The sequence below is a fragment of the Canis lupus genome, chromosome 38, assembly GCF_048164855.1.
Source record: "Canis lupus baileyi chromosome 38, mCanLup2.hap1, whole genome shotgun sequence".
Lineage (NCBI taxonomy): Eukaryota > Metazoa > Chordata > Mammalia > Carnivora > Canidae > Canis > Canis lupus.
In genome coordinates, this window is record NC_132875.1 from 6,480,419 (window position 1) to 6,495,143 (window position 14,725).

At 44.8% G+C, this 14,725-nt stretch overlaps 1 protein-coding gene across 2 annotated transcripts in view; it reads left to right on the forward strand.

The window, feature by feature from the left end:
• Positions 1 to 14,725, forward strand: part of UCK2 (uridine-cytidine kinase 2) — a 104,065-nt gene that overhangs the window by 70,661 nt on the left and 18,679 nt on the right. For both annotated transcript variants that reach the window (XM_072814629.1, XM_072814630.1), the window contains one exon: positions 13,979 to 14,138. In XM_072814629.1, the coding sequence (XP_072670730.1) occupies positions 13,979 to 14,138 (160 nt within the window). The remainder of the gene's footprint in view (positions 1 to 13,978; positions 14,139 to 14,725) is intronic.

Sequence of the window (14,725 nt, forward strand, 5' to 3'; positions counted from 1 at the left end):
AAATCTTAAAAAAAAATAGTAAAAAGACAGTAGGCTGAAAAACTATTTGTGATACAATGAGAAACAGCCAGTTTTCTTAGTATGTAAAGAGCTTTTGTGAATCAGTAAGAAGAGACCCATAATGGAGCAGAGAAATGAGGATAGGCTATCAACAGAAAGGTTTCAGAAAAAGAAAAACAGAAGGCTTTTAGGCATATTGAAGATGTTTATCCTCACTTAAAGCAGAGCGGTAAGTCAGAGAGATCTCATTAAGTTAGATATTCTTAAAAGAGGATGTAGAGTGTATGTGAATCATTGATGGCAGGGGCTCTCTGTGCTTATGTATGACAATTTTTAAAAATGCAGATTCTTTACATTAGCAGATCCACCACTAGAAGCTTATCCTACTGATATGTACCTATGTACCTATGTCCCTACATAAAGCTTTTTAACTTTTTAACTTTTTATTTTTCTTAAGATTTTATTTATTTGAGAGAGAGACAGTGCACACCAGAGAGCAAGCCTGAGCAGAGGGGGAAGGGACAGAGGGAGACGGAGAAGCAGTCTTCCCGCTGAGCAGGGAGCCCGATTTAGGACTTGATCCCAGGACCCTGAGATTATGACCTGAGCCAAAGGTAGCCCTCAACCACTGAGCCGTCCAGACGTCCCTCCGCTCAGATTTTAGAGCACCAAGATGGAACAGTGAAGCTGAGAAAAATTACAGAGATCTGAGCTAGAGGATGTTATTTCATAGCCTTATAGATATAAAGAAAATCGAACATCGGGGCCTGAATCCCAATGTCTTCAGTGAATCACAAAATCAAAGCTCCTCAGTAGACTGTTTCCAAGAGAGGTTTATAATGGTGAAAGTTTGGACACCTATGCTGTGCTGGCCACGGTCTCCTGTGCATCAGCCTGTTAACACTTAGCACCCATTCATGGGGGGCGGGGGGGTTATCAGCGCTCACAGTTGGTAATAGTTATAACCATCAGAGAGGTTTTGTTGCCTCCCCTGGTTATCCTAGTATCAGAAGTCAAGCCAGGTCCTGTGTGCCCAGCCTGATACCAGAAGACCCACTTTCCGCCTTTTAGAACTTTGTGCTAAGTGGGTAGTTTTTGTCTTTTTTTTTTTTTAATCTATCTTGCTCAGAAGTTTATTGGGCATTTCTATCAAAACACAAAATTTCTCTTGAATGGCACTTTTACACATCTGCAACCTAGTAATTGCTTCTCCTTTTCAAAGGCCCCGAAGCCCATTGCCGGACCTAGAAGCAACTCCTTGGCCACCAGGCAACCCATAGAGTAGGTTCAGTGCTGTGCAGTTTTACTTCTAAGTGTCATCGAAGTTTTCAAAAATGGGTTGAATCTCTTTAGGGTCCGTGATAATGGTTAACCAGGATGTTTGAAGACGTAGACACTCGATAATGCCAGCTAGCAATAGTTTACTCTTAGAACAAAGAGAAACACCAGGAAATAAATTCTGCAGGAAAAGATTATAAAGTGAAACAGTACATCCTTATGGTATATATCCTCTGGAAGAAGAAGGAAAAAATGTGTCCAGGAGTATATAAAAATAGAAGTTGAAGAAAGTGTTCACATCTTCTGTGATTAAAAAAAGAGAAGTCAAGCCCACTAGAGATGACAGGTGCACTCACTTCCTAGGGCTGCGGTAACAAATTGCCACAAATGTGGTGGCTTAAAAAGACCAAAAATGTTTACTCTCTTAACAGTCCTGGAGGCCAGAACCCCAAAATCTAGGGGTTTGGCAGTGTTGGTTTCTTTCGCAGGCTCTGAAGGCAAATCTGGTCTGTGCTTCTCTCCTGGCTGCTGGTAGAACTCCCTGGCTTAGAGATTCTGGTTCCTTCCCCTGTCTTCACATGGTATTCCCTGTGCGTCTCTGTGTCTTGTCCTTTTCTGTTTCTTATAAAGACACTTGTCATCGGGTTTAGTACCCATCCAGATCCAGGATGATCTTATCTTGAGATCCTTTACCTTAGTTACATCTGCAAAGACCTTTTTTCTGAACAAGGTCACATTCTGAGGCCCTGAAAGTTGGGACTTAGTCCTATCTTTTGGGGGGCCACAATTAAACCCACAGCAGTCTGTTCTTTTGCGGCCCCCCTGCGGTTCATTCATGTCTGTGCCACGTACAGAATACATTCCCTCCATATCCATTGATTACTTGGGGCTTGTGAGGATAGAAAGAATTTTGAAGGGTGAGAGCTTAAATTTCTAATTAAAGACAAATTGGGCAGCCCGGGTGGCTCAGCGGTTTAGCACCGCCTTCGGCCCAGGGCATGATCCTAGAGACCCGGTATAGAGTCACACGTTGGGCTCCTTGCATGGAGCCTGCTTCTCCCTCTGCCTCTCTCTCCCTCTCTCTCTCTCTCTGTTTCTCATGAATAAATAAATAAAATAAAAAATAAAGACAAATTGCAGAAGACAGATGGGCATTAATTTGGTGGGGTGGTTTTTTTTTTTTTTTTTTTGAGATCATTGTCCATTCACATAGGGTTGTAGGAAGTAATACAGAGGGATCCAAGTAGCTTTTCCTTAGTTTCCCCAGTGGTAATGGCTTACAAAATGGTATTGATCCTGATACAGTGAAGAAGCAGAACATTCTCCCCACTGCAGGGTCGCTCCCCCAGGCTGTGCTTTGTTTGTCACCGCTGCCTTCTCCGTGCTACCATCCCCCTTGTCCCTAATCCCTGCCAACCACCAACCTCCTCATTTCCGTAATTGTCTTATCTAGAATGTTCTATAAATGGAATCCTACCTTTTGAGATTGCCCATGTATTCTTTAGCAAAATTATCTGGAAATTTATACAGGTGGTAATTTATTCCTTTTCATTGCTAAGTAGAGTTCCGTGGCACGGATGCACCACAATTTGTTTAACCATCTACCCCTGTAGAACACCTGAGTGGTCTCCAGTTTTGGCTGTTATGAATAAAGCTTCTAGGAACATTTGTGTAATGTTCAGGGTGAGCATGTTTGCATTTCTTTGGGATAAATGCCCAGGAGTACAAATGGTGGGATCCTATGGTAGTTGCACGTTTAGTGTTTTAAGAATGTGCCAGATTGTTGGGGGCGCCTGGCTGGCTCTGTTGGTAGAGCATACAACTCTTGATCTCGGGGTTGTGAGTTTGAGCCTCACACTGGGTGTAGAGATTACTTTAAAAAGTGCCAAATTGTTCTTCTGAGTAGTTGAACTGTTTTCCATTTCTAACAGCAGTGTATGACCAATCTTTTTTCTCTATTGTCATCAGCATTTGGTGTTGTCACTTTTTTTGGGGGGGAGGGCTATTCTGATGGGTGTGTAGGAACATGTCCTGATTTTAATTTAATTTACATTTCCCTAATGGCTAATAATGTTGAACATCTCTCCAGGTGCTTATTTGAGAGCTGTGTATCATCTTGGGTGAAATGCTTCTTCATGTCTTTTGCCCATATTCTAATTGGAATTGATTTTTTTTTTAATGTTGAATTTTCAGAAATCTTTATGTATTCTGGATACTAATCCTTTGTTGGACATGTGTGTTACAAGTATATTTTCCCCGTCTGTAGCTCGTTTGTTTGTTCTAAGAGAGGCTGTTTGACAGAGCACATTTTATTTTTGTTGAAATTCAGCTTATCAACTTCCCCTTTTATGTATCATACTTTTATGTATCAAGCTTAAGAAAACTTTGCCAAGCACTAGATCCTGAAGACTTTCTCTTCTGTGTTTTTCTTAATAAATTTGATAGATTTTCTTTAAAGATTTTATTTTTTTGAGAGAGAAAGTGTTAGCGCATGAGTGGGAAGAGGGGCAGAGGGATAAGTAGACTCCCCGCTGAGTCGGGAGCCCACCAGGGGGCTCAACCCCAGGACCTTGAGATCAGGATATGGGCTGAAGTCACTTAACCTAGTGAGCCCCCCAGATGCCCCAAATTTGATAGATTTTTGCTTTACATAAGCCTGCGGTCCATTTGTTTTTAAGGATTTGTTTATTTGAGAGAGAAAGAGAGTGTGAGTGTGGGAGGGGAAAGGAGTGGGGAAAATCCTCATGCTGACTCTCCACTGAGCACAGAGCCTGAGACCTCAACCTAAGCTGAAATCAAGAGTTGGCCACTTAACTGACTGAGCTACCCAGGTGCCCCAGCCTGTGGTCCATTTTGAGTTAATTTTTATATAAGGTGTGAAGTTCAGGTCACAGTTCATATTTTTGCCCATCGATGTCCAGTTGCTCCAGTACTATTCCTTGAAAAGGCTACCCTTCCTCCGCGGAATTGCATTTGTGCCTCTGTCAAATCACTGGGACATATTTGTGTGGTTGTAAAACAGAAGTTTGGCCTGTATTTACTGATAGCTTCAGATCCACAAATGAATAAGAGAAAATCGTTCTCTTCAAGGGATACTTGCTTTAACTCCTCATATTTGCCAGCAGATTAGCCCTAATAATTTTTGATGACTTTCAGTGTGGTCAGTTTGCCATCCTTTATAGGGTAACATGGTCTGTGTCACTATGGGAGTTCTTTTATCTATTTTTTTTATTCCAGAGGAGTTTTGAGGGCCTAGGAGGTGGTTGATAAGTGATGAATCCATCAGAATCTAGTAGGAACGCCTGGAAAGAATGGAGTCTGCTCATAGGAGGATTTGAACCCCTTTCTTTAATGCTATGAAGAGTAAATATTAAGTTGAGTTTTCAAAGACACTAAAAGAGACTTTCAAAAAGGAAGGAAGGTGGGTGCTTGGCACATATTTTCAGTTTCCTTTCCCTGCTGCTCTGGATTTAGGCATGGATGCTGGAAGAGACCTAAAGAGGAAATTAAAAAAAATAAATCTTTTGATAGCCAGATAGTTTGATTTCTAGTTTTCCAGTGTGGATAAGCATTGCTGGAAAGGAAGAGTCAACCCAAATACAGCCTGTACGACAAAGCACCATTGTGCTGTGATGTCCTCGTCTTATGTTTACCCACATGTGGCCTTCAGTTTGGGAAGATTCAACAGAGGATCCAGCTGGCACACTGTGCTCCCCTTTATTCCATTTTTTTTTTTTCTTTTAAACAGGGGAAAGTCAACTCTCTTTTTTGTGTCTCTCCGCTCAGTAAGCCAGACTGCAAGGGGTGTGTGTCGGGAGCAGGGGCAGGGGTTGGGTATGTCTTGTCCTAAGACATCCTTGGCTTTTCCTAGTACAAGAGGCTTGGTTTGCTGGGCCCTACCGTCTCAACCTGCCTCCAAACCCTGAAGTTAAAAAAAGGGGTGGGGGGGAGGGAATAGTTCCCACCTCACTTGCACCCACAAGACAGTAAGAATTGACCCTCCAGTAGTCTTCCTCTTTGCTCCCACCTTTCCAAGAGGGCTTCATAAGCAGCAGAATCAGCAAAGCTAGCCATGATTCTAGCTGCTTTTGTGTGTGTGTGGGGGGGTGCCTTTTGTGCTTATCCTGTGGAGGATACAAAGACATATCCACAAAATCCGTATTCAGGCCCAGATTCGGCAAGAGGAAACAAATCAGTCACTGTTTTGTACTGAATCATTTTAATCCAGTTGTGAGGCTGAGTTGCTGCTTGGGTACAAGCACAGTCCTGTCTTGCCTGATGTTTAGCCCTTGTTTGGTGGCAGCTGTTTACCGGGCTGTGGATGAAACCAGCACTTGGCTTTACGTGAAGAGATTGGGCACCACCCTGTCCGCCCCCCCCCCCCCCCCCCGCCACCTTCTTTTTCTTTAAGATGATGTCGAAGAACTACAGCAGTTTTCAGTTTTGACCGGTTTGCCTTCTAGATTTCCCCTGTCACGTTCAGCTGTATCTGTTACGTGGTTCTAGTCCTGGCGTGCACACCAGTCTGCACTGTTCTCTGCTTACATATTTACATCTCATATTCCTGTAAGCTTCGCTGATCCAACTATAAGTTTGATACCTGGTCAGAGGGTAGGAATGTTAATGATCCTTTCTCTGCTGCTTTCTGGAAGGTTTTCGCCAGTTCATAACACACCACCGCGTGTGCATCTGTTTTTATTGTGGTGAGGTTTTAAAGAGTTTGCTCAGTTCTGCTCGAACACACCTGCATGGGCTCACCTGCTTCCCAGAGCCTCCTTTAACTTGGACTTAAATACTGTTTTCTCCCAAAGAATGAATTGTAGGGGATCAGAAGTGATTTGTCTTGCTCTCTTCCTGGTAAAATATTTATCAGAAAAATTAACTTTGAAGGAAGCCTGTGCTTTGCGAAGCTGGCAGAGAATGAATTGCGGAGCCATGCTGAGAATATTCTGCTCCTGGCAGCTCCTGTGTATTCATTGCTGGCACTATACCCGTGTGTGTACGGTTGTTGGTGGCCCTCGGGACGAGAAGAGCCCTCCACTTCTGGTGTGGCAGGGCAAGGTGGTATGTGTATTGGTTAAGAGCGTGCATCCTGGGGGCCTGGGGGGCTGTCAGTTAAGTGTCTGCCTTCAGCTCAGGTTATGATCTCAGGGTCCTGGGATCGAGCCCTGCATCCCCACATTGGGCCCTGCATCGGGCTTTCTGCTCAGCTGGGAGTCTGCTTCTCCCTCTCCCTCTGCTCCTCCCCCAGCTCGTGCACTCTCTCTCTCAAATTAAAAAAAGTTTAAAGAGCGGTTCAGTTGCTTCCTAGCTGTATTATCTTGGGTTAGTTTTGTCATCTGCCTCCCTGTACCCATCTCCCACTGTGTAAGTGGGGATGATAACACCCACCTTCTAAGGACTGGTTTGAGGATTAGGGAGTAATCTGTAAAGTCCTGAGAACAGTTGCTGGCATTTGGCATGTTCTGTGTAGTTCTTAAATGTTGACTATTGTTCATTATACCCCCAGTTGATGCTAAAGCAGTTTAAATTGATGAGGAAGTGCTCCTTGACAGGGTTTTTCAGTAAGCACTCATGACTTAAAGAGAGAAGGGCCAAACATGTAATTTTACGAACCCAGAAGTGAGTTCTTAAAATGTCTTTCCTAGGAATGGAGCTAAAGGAGCCAGACAATTCACCAAAAAGTCCTGGGATCATGTTTATGTTGGGGACTGTTGATCAACCAGGATTTTTCTGGTGCGGGCTCATACTTGGGTTTTTCTAGGCTAACCTACCTTTGCAGCCCCACCGTATGGATCGGGAATTAAAACTGAGAGCTTCTCTTGTGGGGAATTCCTTATCCGGTACTGTTTATAATCTGGGTTTCCCCCTCCTAGGTACTGCTTCCTCAGTGGAGCTTCGCCTGTAGCACAAGCAAGTACTGGAAGGTGGGGAGGATGTTGAATTCAGCTCTGATACCTCCGGGTAGATACAGCTGGTAGGTGGCAGAGAGGTGCCTAGTGGTCTGGGGACCTTGGTCAGGCAAATGGTCCTCAGGCAAGTGGTCCTCCTCACCCTGCCTTTTAAAACTCACATGCAAATTATTTGGTTGCTGAGATATCTGTGGCTTCTCTGCTGAATAAGGTAGCCTCATGGCCCAGGACATGACGATTACCCCAGCTTTCAAGAGGATAGTTACACGGTTTACTGGGTATGTGAAAGTTGACCACAGTATTAGGGTCATTTTGGTTGGAGAGGACAGAAAGCCTCAAATAACAGTGTTTAAAGATGATTTATCTCACTGTCCTTCCTCTCTCAGCTCTATGATCATTGCAGTCTGGGACTCCTTTACTTAGCTGCTCCCCTACCTTTAGTCACATGGTATCAGGGCTGCAAAGTGGCCACTTGTGCTTCAGCCATCCAGCCTGCATTCCAGCCAACAGGAGGGAGAGTCAACAGGGATAATGATGCTTTAAGGAGATTCCAGGAAGCTGCCACTTCACACTCCTGCTTATTAGCAAATTGATTAGAACTTAGCATGGTCACCAGAAAGGGCAAGGGAGGCTGGGAAGCGGGGCCAAGGCCCAGCTAAAACTCAGGGCTGAGATATGGGTGTGCACAGCTAGCTGTCCCTGCCTGAGTTACATTATGTCCTTTAGGATGGAATGAAGGCTGATGCTAAAAATGAGCAGGGCAAGCTATGCTTTTACAAATCGGGTCTAAAGGAAAAGGAGGTCTGCTGGATGAATTCAGACCTTTTTGGTGGTAATCATGACACACATTTGAGCGAGCCCTCAGGGTACCAAGTCCTGCCAGGCTCCAGGAGCAGATGTTGAGACACAGTTGGTCTTTCTGCTCCAGGGCTCGTAGGTTATTGGATTGACCCGTGTCTGTTCCTTTGGTGCCTGAGACACTTTTATTACATAGCAACGTAGTGAGTTTCTGACTTAGGTATTTATGTGTGTATGTGGGGAGGGGTGGTGGTGATTGTTCTAGCCAGGAGAACCTACCTGCAATGCATAGGTTCTGGGGCATGCAGGACCGCAAGTCAGGTGGCCTCACGGCTATGACCAGAGCGCATCTGGTCCCTGTTGCTACCATGTGGTCAGTTTGATCAGGGAATCCAAGCAGCAGTTTACCTTATCCAGGGCAGATTACTGGTACTTTAGTTTTTTCATGCCTGTAAATTAGAGCTTCAGAGCTGGGTGGGGAGCAACCCCTGCCCCCAAAGGAGTGATGTAATGTCTGGGGGGCCGTGCTGGACACCGTTAGTGGCATTTTTTAAAAAAAGATTTTATTTATTTATTCGTGAGAGACACAGAGAAAGTCAGAGACACAGGCAGAGGGAGAAGCAGGCTTCATGCAGGGAGCCCTATGTGGGACTCGATCCCAGGACCCCGGGCATCATGACCTGAGCCAAATGCAGATGCTCACTGAGCCACCCAGGTGCTTCTAAGCTGGATTTATGAGCCACCCAGGCGCCCCGAGGTGGAGGGTTCTTAACAAAGAAGCTACCCAGAGCTCAAGTGCTCTGTTAGTTTTACTCTGTCAGCAATATTAGGACTGGACAGAGGACCTGAAGGATTAGGGGTGTGTGTGTGTGTGTGTATATATATATATACACACACACACGAAATGGCAGGGTTAGATGGTGTCTGGACCCTCCGGGCCATGTCCTATGTAAGGATCGTTTTAGAGCAATACTACTTGCGATGGCAGTGCAGGACCCCGTGGCTGCTCAGCTGCCCTGTTGGAATCGGCCAGCTGGGAGGGCCTGCAACTGCTCGCTCCTGGGGCTTCCCGAATAGGAAGTGTGTCTCTGAGAAAGGAGGCTGGCACGTGGGTCAGCACATCTGGTGGCCTGGCCTGATCGTCAGGTCAAATGCTGGCATGTTCCCAGAACGACAGAGCCTTTGGGCTCCCAGTTGCTGGCTTCTAACAGTTAGACTCCAAATTTAGGTTCCAGATACCTTGAACGTGTGTGTGTGTGTGTGTGTGTGTGTGTGTGTGTGTGTGTACTTTCAGCTTCTCCATAACGGATATCACTTGCCTGCCTTTACTTATCTGAAATTCAGTGACATTTACAGTTATGTTGAGTCTCATGATGCAGTGGGACAAAACCATACCATATTCCTTTTTTTTTTTTTTTCCATAGCATATTCCTAACCAATACCTTCCCCGTCTCCGTTCCCCCATCACTGACCTCTGGAAGTAGAGTACATTTATGGAGAATATTGGGGCTTCAGTGCTGGCATAGTGAACAGGATTGGGTATTCGGAGTTAGAAGACCTGCAGGTTGAGATTCGGGCCTGTGACCTTGAGCAAGGCTTTTAAGCTTTGGTTCCTCATTAGATAAAAAAGAGATAAAGTAGTTACATCTTATTGTAATGGAGTTAAAAGGAGATGGTGTCTTCAAAATGCCATACAAGGGAAGAAAGTGTATATCCCCTTCACTGATTGTTCCATATGTATGTGTATAAAAATTCATATATATAATTTTTTTTCCTCCCCCTTCTTCTAAAATTAACCTCCTGTTGACCTGGCCTTTCACTCCATATATTCAGACAGCAACCCACAGTCCTATCTGGCTTATTTTTCACCTCCCCACCTTTAAAATAATGTGCCAGAAGTGGCAGGAAGGAATATATTCTGGATACATTGCACTGAATATGGAGATATCCTGTAAAACGAAGCCCACCTCCAGCTGTAACATTCACCACCATAGCCATATGTAGGCGTGCATTTCTGTAGTATTAAGTATAGCCACATCGTTGGGCAACCAGTCTCCAGAACTTTTTCATCATGTAAAAGTAAAACTATACTCCTTGAACAACTCCCCACTTCCCCCCGCCCTCAACCCCTGGCAACCTCTCTTCTACTTTCCGTGAATTTGACTATTCTAGATACCTCCTTTATTTTTTTTTTAATTTTTATTTATTTATGATAGTCACACAGAGAGAGAGAGAGAGAGAGGCAGAGACACAGGCAGAGGGAGAAGCAGGCTCCATGCACTGGGACCCCGACGTGGGATTCGATCCCGGGTCTCCAGGATCGCGCCCCGGGCCAAAGGCAGGCACTAAACCGCTGCACCACCCAGGGATCCCCTAGATACCTCCTTTAAATGGAGTCCTACGGCGTTTGTCTTCCTATGACATAATTATTTTATTTTATTTATTTTATTTTATTTTTTTTACATAATTATTTTAAGTCTTAGCCCACCACAGCGATTGCAGCCTTGCCTACTTTTAGTGTTCTGTAAGCTCACGACTGCCTGCCTTCTCCAGCCCTAAGTCATTAATGCATTATTTCCTTTCTCGAGAGAAGGAGACACCTTGGAGTTCCATTTCATCCTGTTGAAGAGGGCAGGATTAGGGAAAAGGTAAATTAAAATGAAAGGCGAAAGAAGAGGAGGTTAAAGAAGGCAAAGACCATTCAGTCATCCCAAGGAGGCGTCTCCGTAGGGCTCCTTCCTCCCTGTTGTGTAAAAATTCAAACCTATCCTCAAGGAGAGGAATAGCATAATGAGCTCCTGTGTACCTGTTGCCCCTGATTCAACAGCCGTCTAGATTTTTTAGGGGCCATTTTTGACAACTTCCAGGAGAAAGAAAATACTAGAAAAATCTAGACTGACTTGGAGACAAGTGTTTCTTTACTTGTTCATGCAGTGGTATTTATCTCCATGATAAAGGACTTCTGCCTTGGGACTTCTGACTACATTTTAGGTTGAGGGGAAAAAAAAGGAAGCAGGCTTGTGGGCAAGTCATTTCACCTGGTTTCCGCATCTGGGGAAGGATAGCGCTTGTGACTATAAGGGGTGGTTGTAGTGGAGCACTGGCCTAGGGCCTGACTTAATAAATCAGTTATAAGTGATGGTGGTGTGTTTGTAGAAAAAAGGGTCACCAAACAGGCCCATGGAAAACATGTAGCCGAGACATATAGCTGTGGACCTACAAAACAGCAAGACTTAAGCCTTGATAAGAAATTGTGATGGGGTGCCTGGGTGACTCAGTCGGTTAAGCGTCTGCCTTAGGCTTATGTCACGATCCAGGGATCTTGGGATCAGGTCCTGCATCTGGCTCCTTGCGCAGTAGAGAAAGTCCTGCTTTTCCTTCTCCGTCTGCTCCTCTCTCTCTCTCTCTGTCAAATAAATACAATCTTAAAAAAGAAATTGTGATGAACACTGGCTTTCTATATGTGCTCATTAACCCGATTTTGTTGGCCATTGTACCCATTTGTCCTTGGTTGTACCTGGGTTAAGGGAAATGATTGTTTACCTCCAAAATTAGGTAATGTAACCTCGTTATATACACTTTTTTTGGTAGTAGAGAGATTGCTATTCATACTTAAAAATATTTAACGGGTCTTAACTATAAGTAAAAAATACCACCCTGTGAATAATCAGGTAGATTAAATATCTGGCCCTATGAAGCCTTCTTTTCATTTTTGTTCTTTGGTCTTCTAGAATTCTGCTAATAAAAGCTATATCTATAGACTTTACCCTGCGTAGCCTTAGGATGTAAGAACCAGATGGGAGTTAGGAAAAGGAAATGATGGGCTGGCACCTGTTTAAAAATGTATAGTTTATAATTGTATAGAGCCTTTGATTCTGTTGTGGTATTTTCATTTTTGAATCTAACTTAAGTCATGTGCAAGTTTTATCTTTCTATAATTTTTTTTTTTCCTGGCATAGCTGCTGTTCCCAGAATCCTGTTTTAAATGCTGTTCTGATAATACGGGTAAATGTCAGAAAAGTAAAATAGTTTTCAAATAATTAACAATTGAGTCAAAATATCATTCCTCCAAAGATCCTTATTTTGTTGTGTCTCACATTTTGTACAACAGGAAATATTGTGCAAAATAGTCTCATGTGGATTGACTAGGGCAACAGGAATGGCCAGTTTTCCTTACGCTTGGAGAAATCAAATACAGAATTTATGGGAAATGTAACTTTATAAAAGTGTCCTGGTTTTTCCTTGTTAAAACCAGTTGGTAAAGTAAGTTCCACAGTGAAGCAAGACTGAGCCACAGAAATCTCTAACTATGCCACATTTTTCATCTCTTATAATTAGGTCAGCCAGCTCCATAAGGAGGCTTGGCTACGGCTTGTGGGTGTTTGTAATGTAGACATTCTTATTTTTAGATTAATATGTATGAAATGGAAAAAAGAAACAAGCCATTTGATAAATACTGTCCTTTACTATCTCATTTTTTTTTTAATGTGCTTGTTTTTATGCTTTTCTTTTTATGGGGACTCTATTATGGGAGAGAAAAAGAGGTAGATTTTAGGTTCTGTACCCTATTCCAGTTCCAGCAGGTGTGTGTGTGTGTGTGTGTGTGTATTGAGGGGGGGCTTCCCCATATCAACAAGCAATTCTCGGACACTCTCCCCACATTTCCACGTGTTCACCAACCAGGAAGCTCACCAGACCCCATCCTCTTGGGTTTGTATGGACACTTCATGACATCAGCAGGACCGGTTATATCGTTGGTGTTGGCCACTGATTTCAGCCTCCAGCTCCTCCCCTCCCAGGAGGTCAGGGAGATAGGAGGGAAAGTTCTAACCTGCTAATCACAGGGTTGGTTCCTCTGGCAACTGGCCCCATCCTTAGGTGCTTTCCAGAAGCCTCCTTGTTAACATAACAAAGACCGGTGTGCCGCTCCCCTCACTTAGGAAATTGATGTTGAGAACTGTGTGCCAGAAATGCAAGGACTAAATATGTATTTCTCATTTTCGCAATATCACAGGTAGCTGTGTGTACTGCCCACACCACGACACAAAGCGTGTAGGCTTGCGGTCACCTGGAACCCGCTGCCCCATTCGGAGCAGGGATACCCCATGTTGTTTTAGGCGTTGGTCGTGTTATGGAGTCCCATGTCCTTCTAGTCCATAAGAGGTGGCACACGTCTGTGAAGTGGCCACTAGGCTCACTGTGAGTGTGAGCAAGTCCATGGATATGCACTAGAGCAAAAAGGAACCCATGGACGTAGGATGAAAGCCATGACGTTGCCCTGGCGGCTAACTGGCCGGATTCCCTGGCCATGGGTTTTGAGTCCACGTGCATGCGCTGTCACTGCATGACCCAGGGGCCCTCTGAGCCTTCAGCACGTCGTCAGGGTGCCCTCTGTCCACTTTCTGCTGTTTCATGTGTGTCTGTACTGGGGCATGAGCAGGGATAAATAAGTTTGTATTCCTGTTTATTTAAAATTTTTTTTTTAATTTATCTATCTTACCTATTTATTTATTTGCGAGAAAAGAGAGCATGAGCAAGGGAGGAGGAGGGAGAGGGAGAAGCAGACGCCCCACTGATCGGGGAGGCTGGTGACACGGGACCCCATCCCGGGACCCCGGGATCATGACCTGAGCCTGAGGCAGGTGCTTAACCCACTGAGCCACCCAGGTGTCCCTCGTGTTCCTTTGTTATTAGGGACTTTAGAAAAGATTTTGTGGAAGAAGAGGCAGAAATTACTGTCCTCCCCGCTGCAACCCCCTGCAGATAGATACCTGCGAATAGTAAGTTGTGTTTAGGAAGGGGAGGAAGAGACTCTGAGGACCCGCACCCCCCACTTGCCTCTCAGCAGGCTGTCTTTCTCCTTTAGCCTTCTGATCCCTCAGACAAGATGGTAGCCTTTGGAGTCTTCCTTCCCGAAGCTCTTTGCATAGGGCGTGTGCATCAGTTGGTGACTCTCCCTCTAATCCTTGGCCTTCTCTTCTTTTCCACAGTCTTCTGTTTGCGCTAAGATTGTGCAGCTCCTGGGACAGAATGAGGTGGACTGTCGCCAGAAGCAGGTGGTCATCCTGAGCCAGGATAGCTTCTATCGTGTCCTCACTTCGGAGCAGAAGGCCAAAGCCCTGAAGGGCCAGTTCAATTTTGATCACCCGGGTGAGTCAGGACTTGAGGGTGTGTGTGTGTGCGTGTGTGTGCTGGTTGATCGAGGGAGCTCTTTGACTCCTCGGAATCTCTTTTCTATCAATAAAAAATGGAAGATTAATAAATACCTTCGGGCTTATGGTGGGGCCTAAAGAAGGAATTTTGGAACACATCACTCAATGTGTGGCTTATTGAATATGGATTGCATCTGCCTCTGAACAGGGGTGACTCCACGTGAGCCTGTTCCTTGAGATTGGCCAGACACGGGCTAGCACAAACACGGCTGGTTCTTCTGCTTCCTGTGATCTGAAGCAGCCCCTGCTCCCCTCCCCCCGCCCCCCATCCCACATGTGTCTGCACGTGGCAGGGTGTGAAACTCAGCCCACTGGCAGAAAGGACCATGGACAGTCCAGGATGTCTGCCTGAGTAATGCTCTGACGGTCCCAGATCCGCACATCACCCTTTAACTGGTCTTGGTTCTTGCAACTGTTGGAATTAAAACTTGGTGCCTGGAATCAAAACTTGTGTACGCACATCCCCTAGTCGTGCGAATGATTTCCAGGTTATCGTAGGCCAGTTCCCAAGACAGCAGCTATACA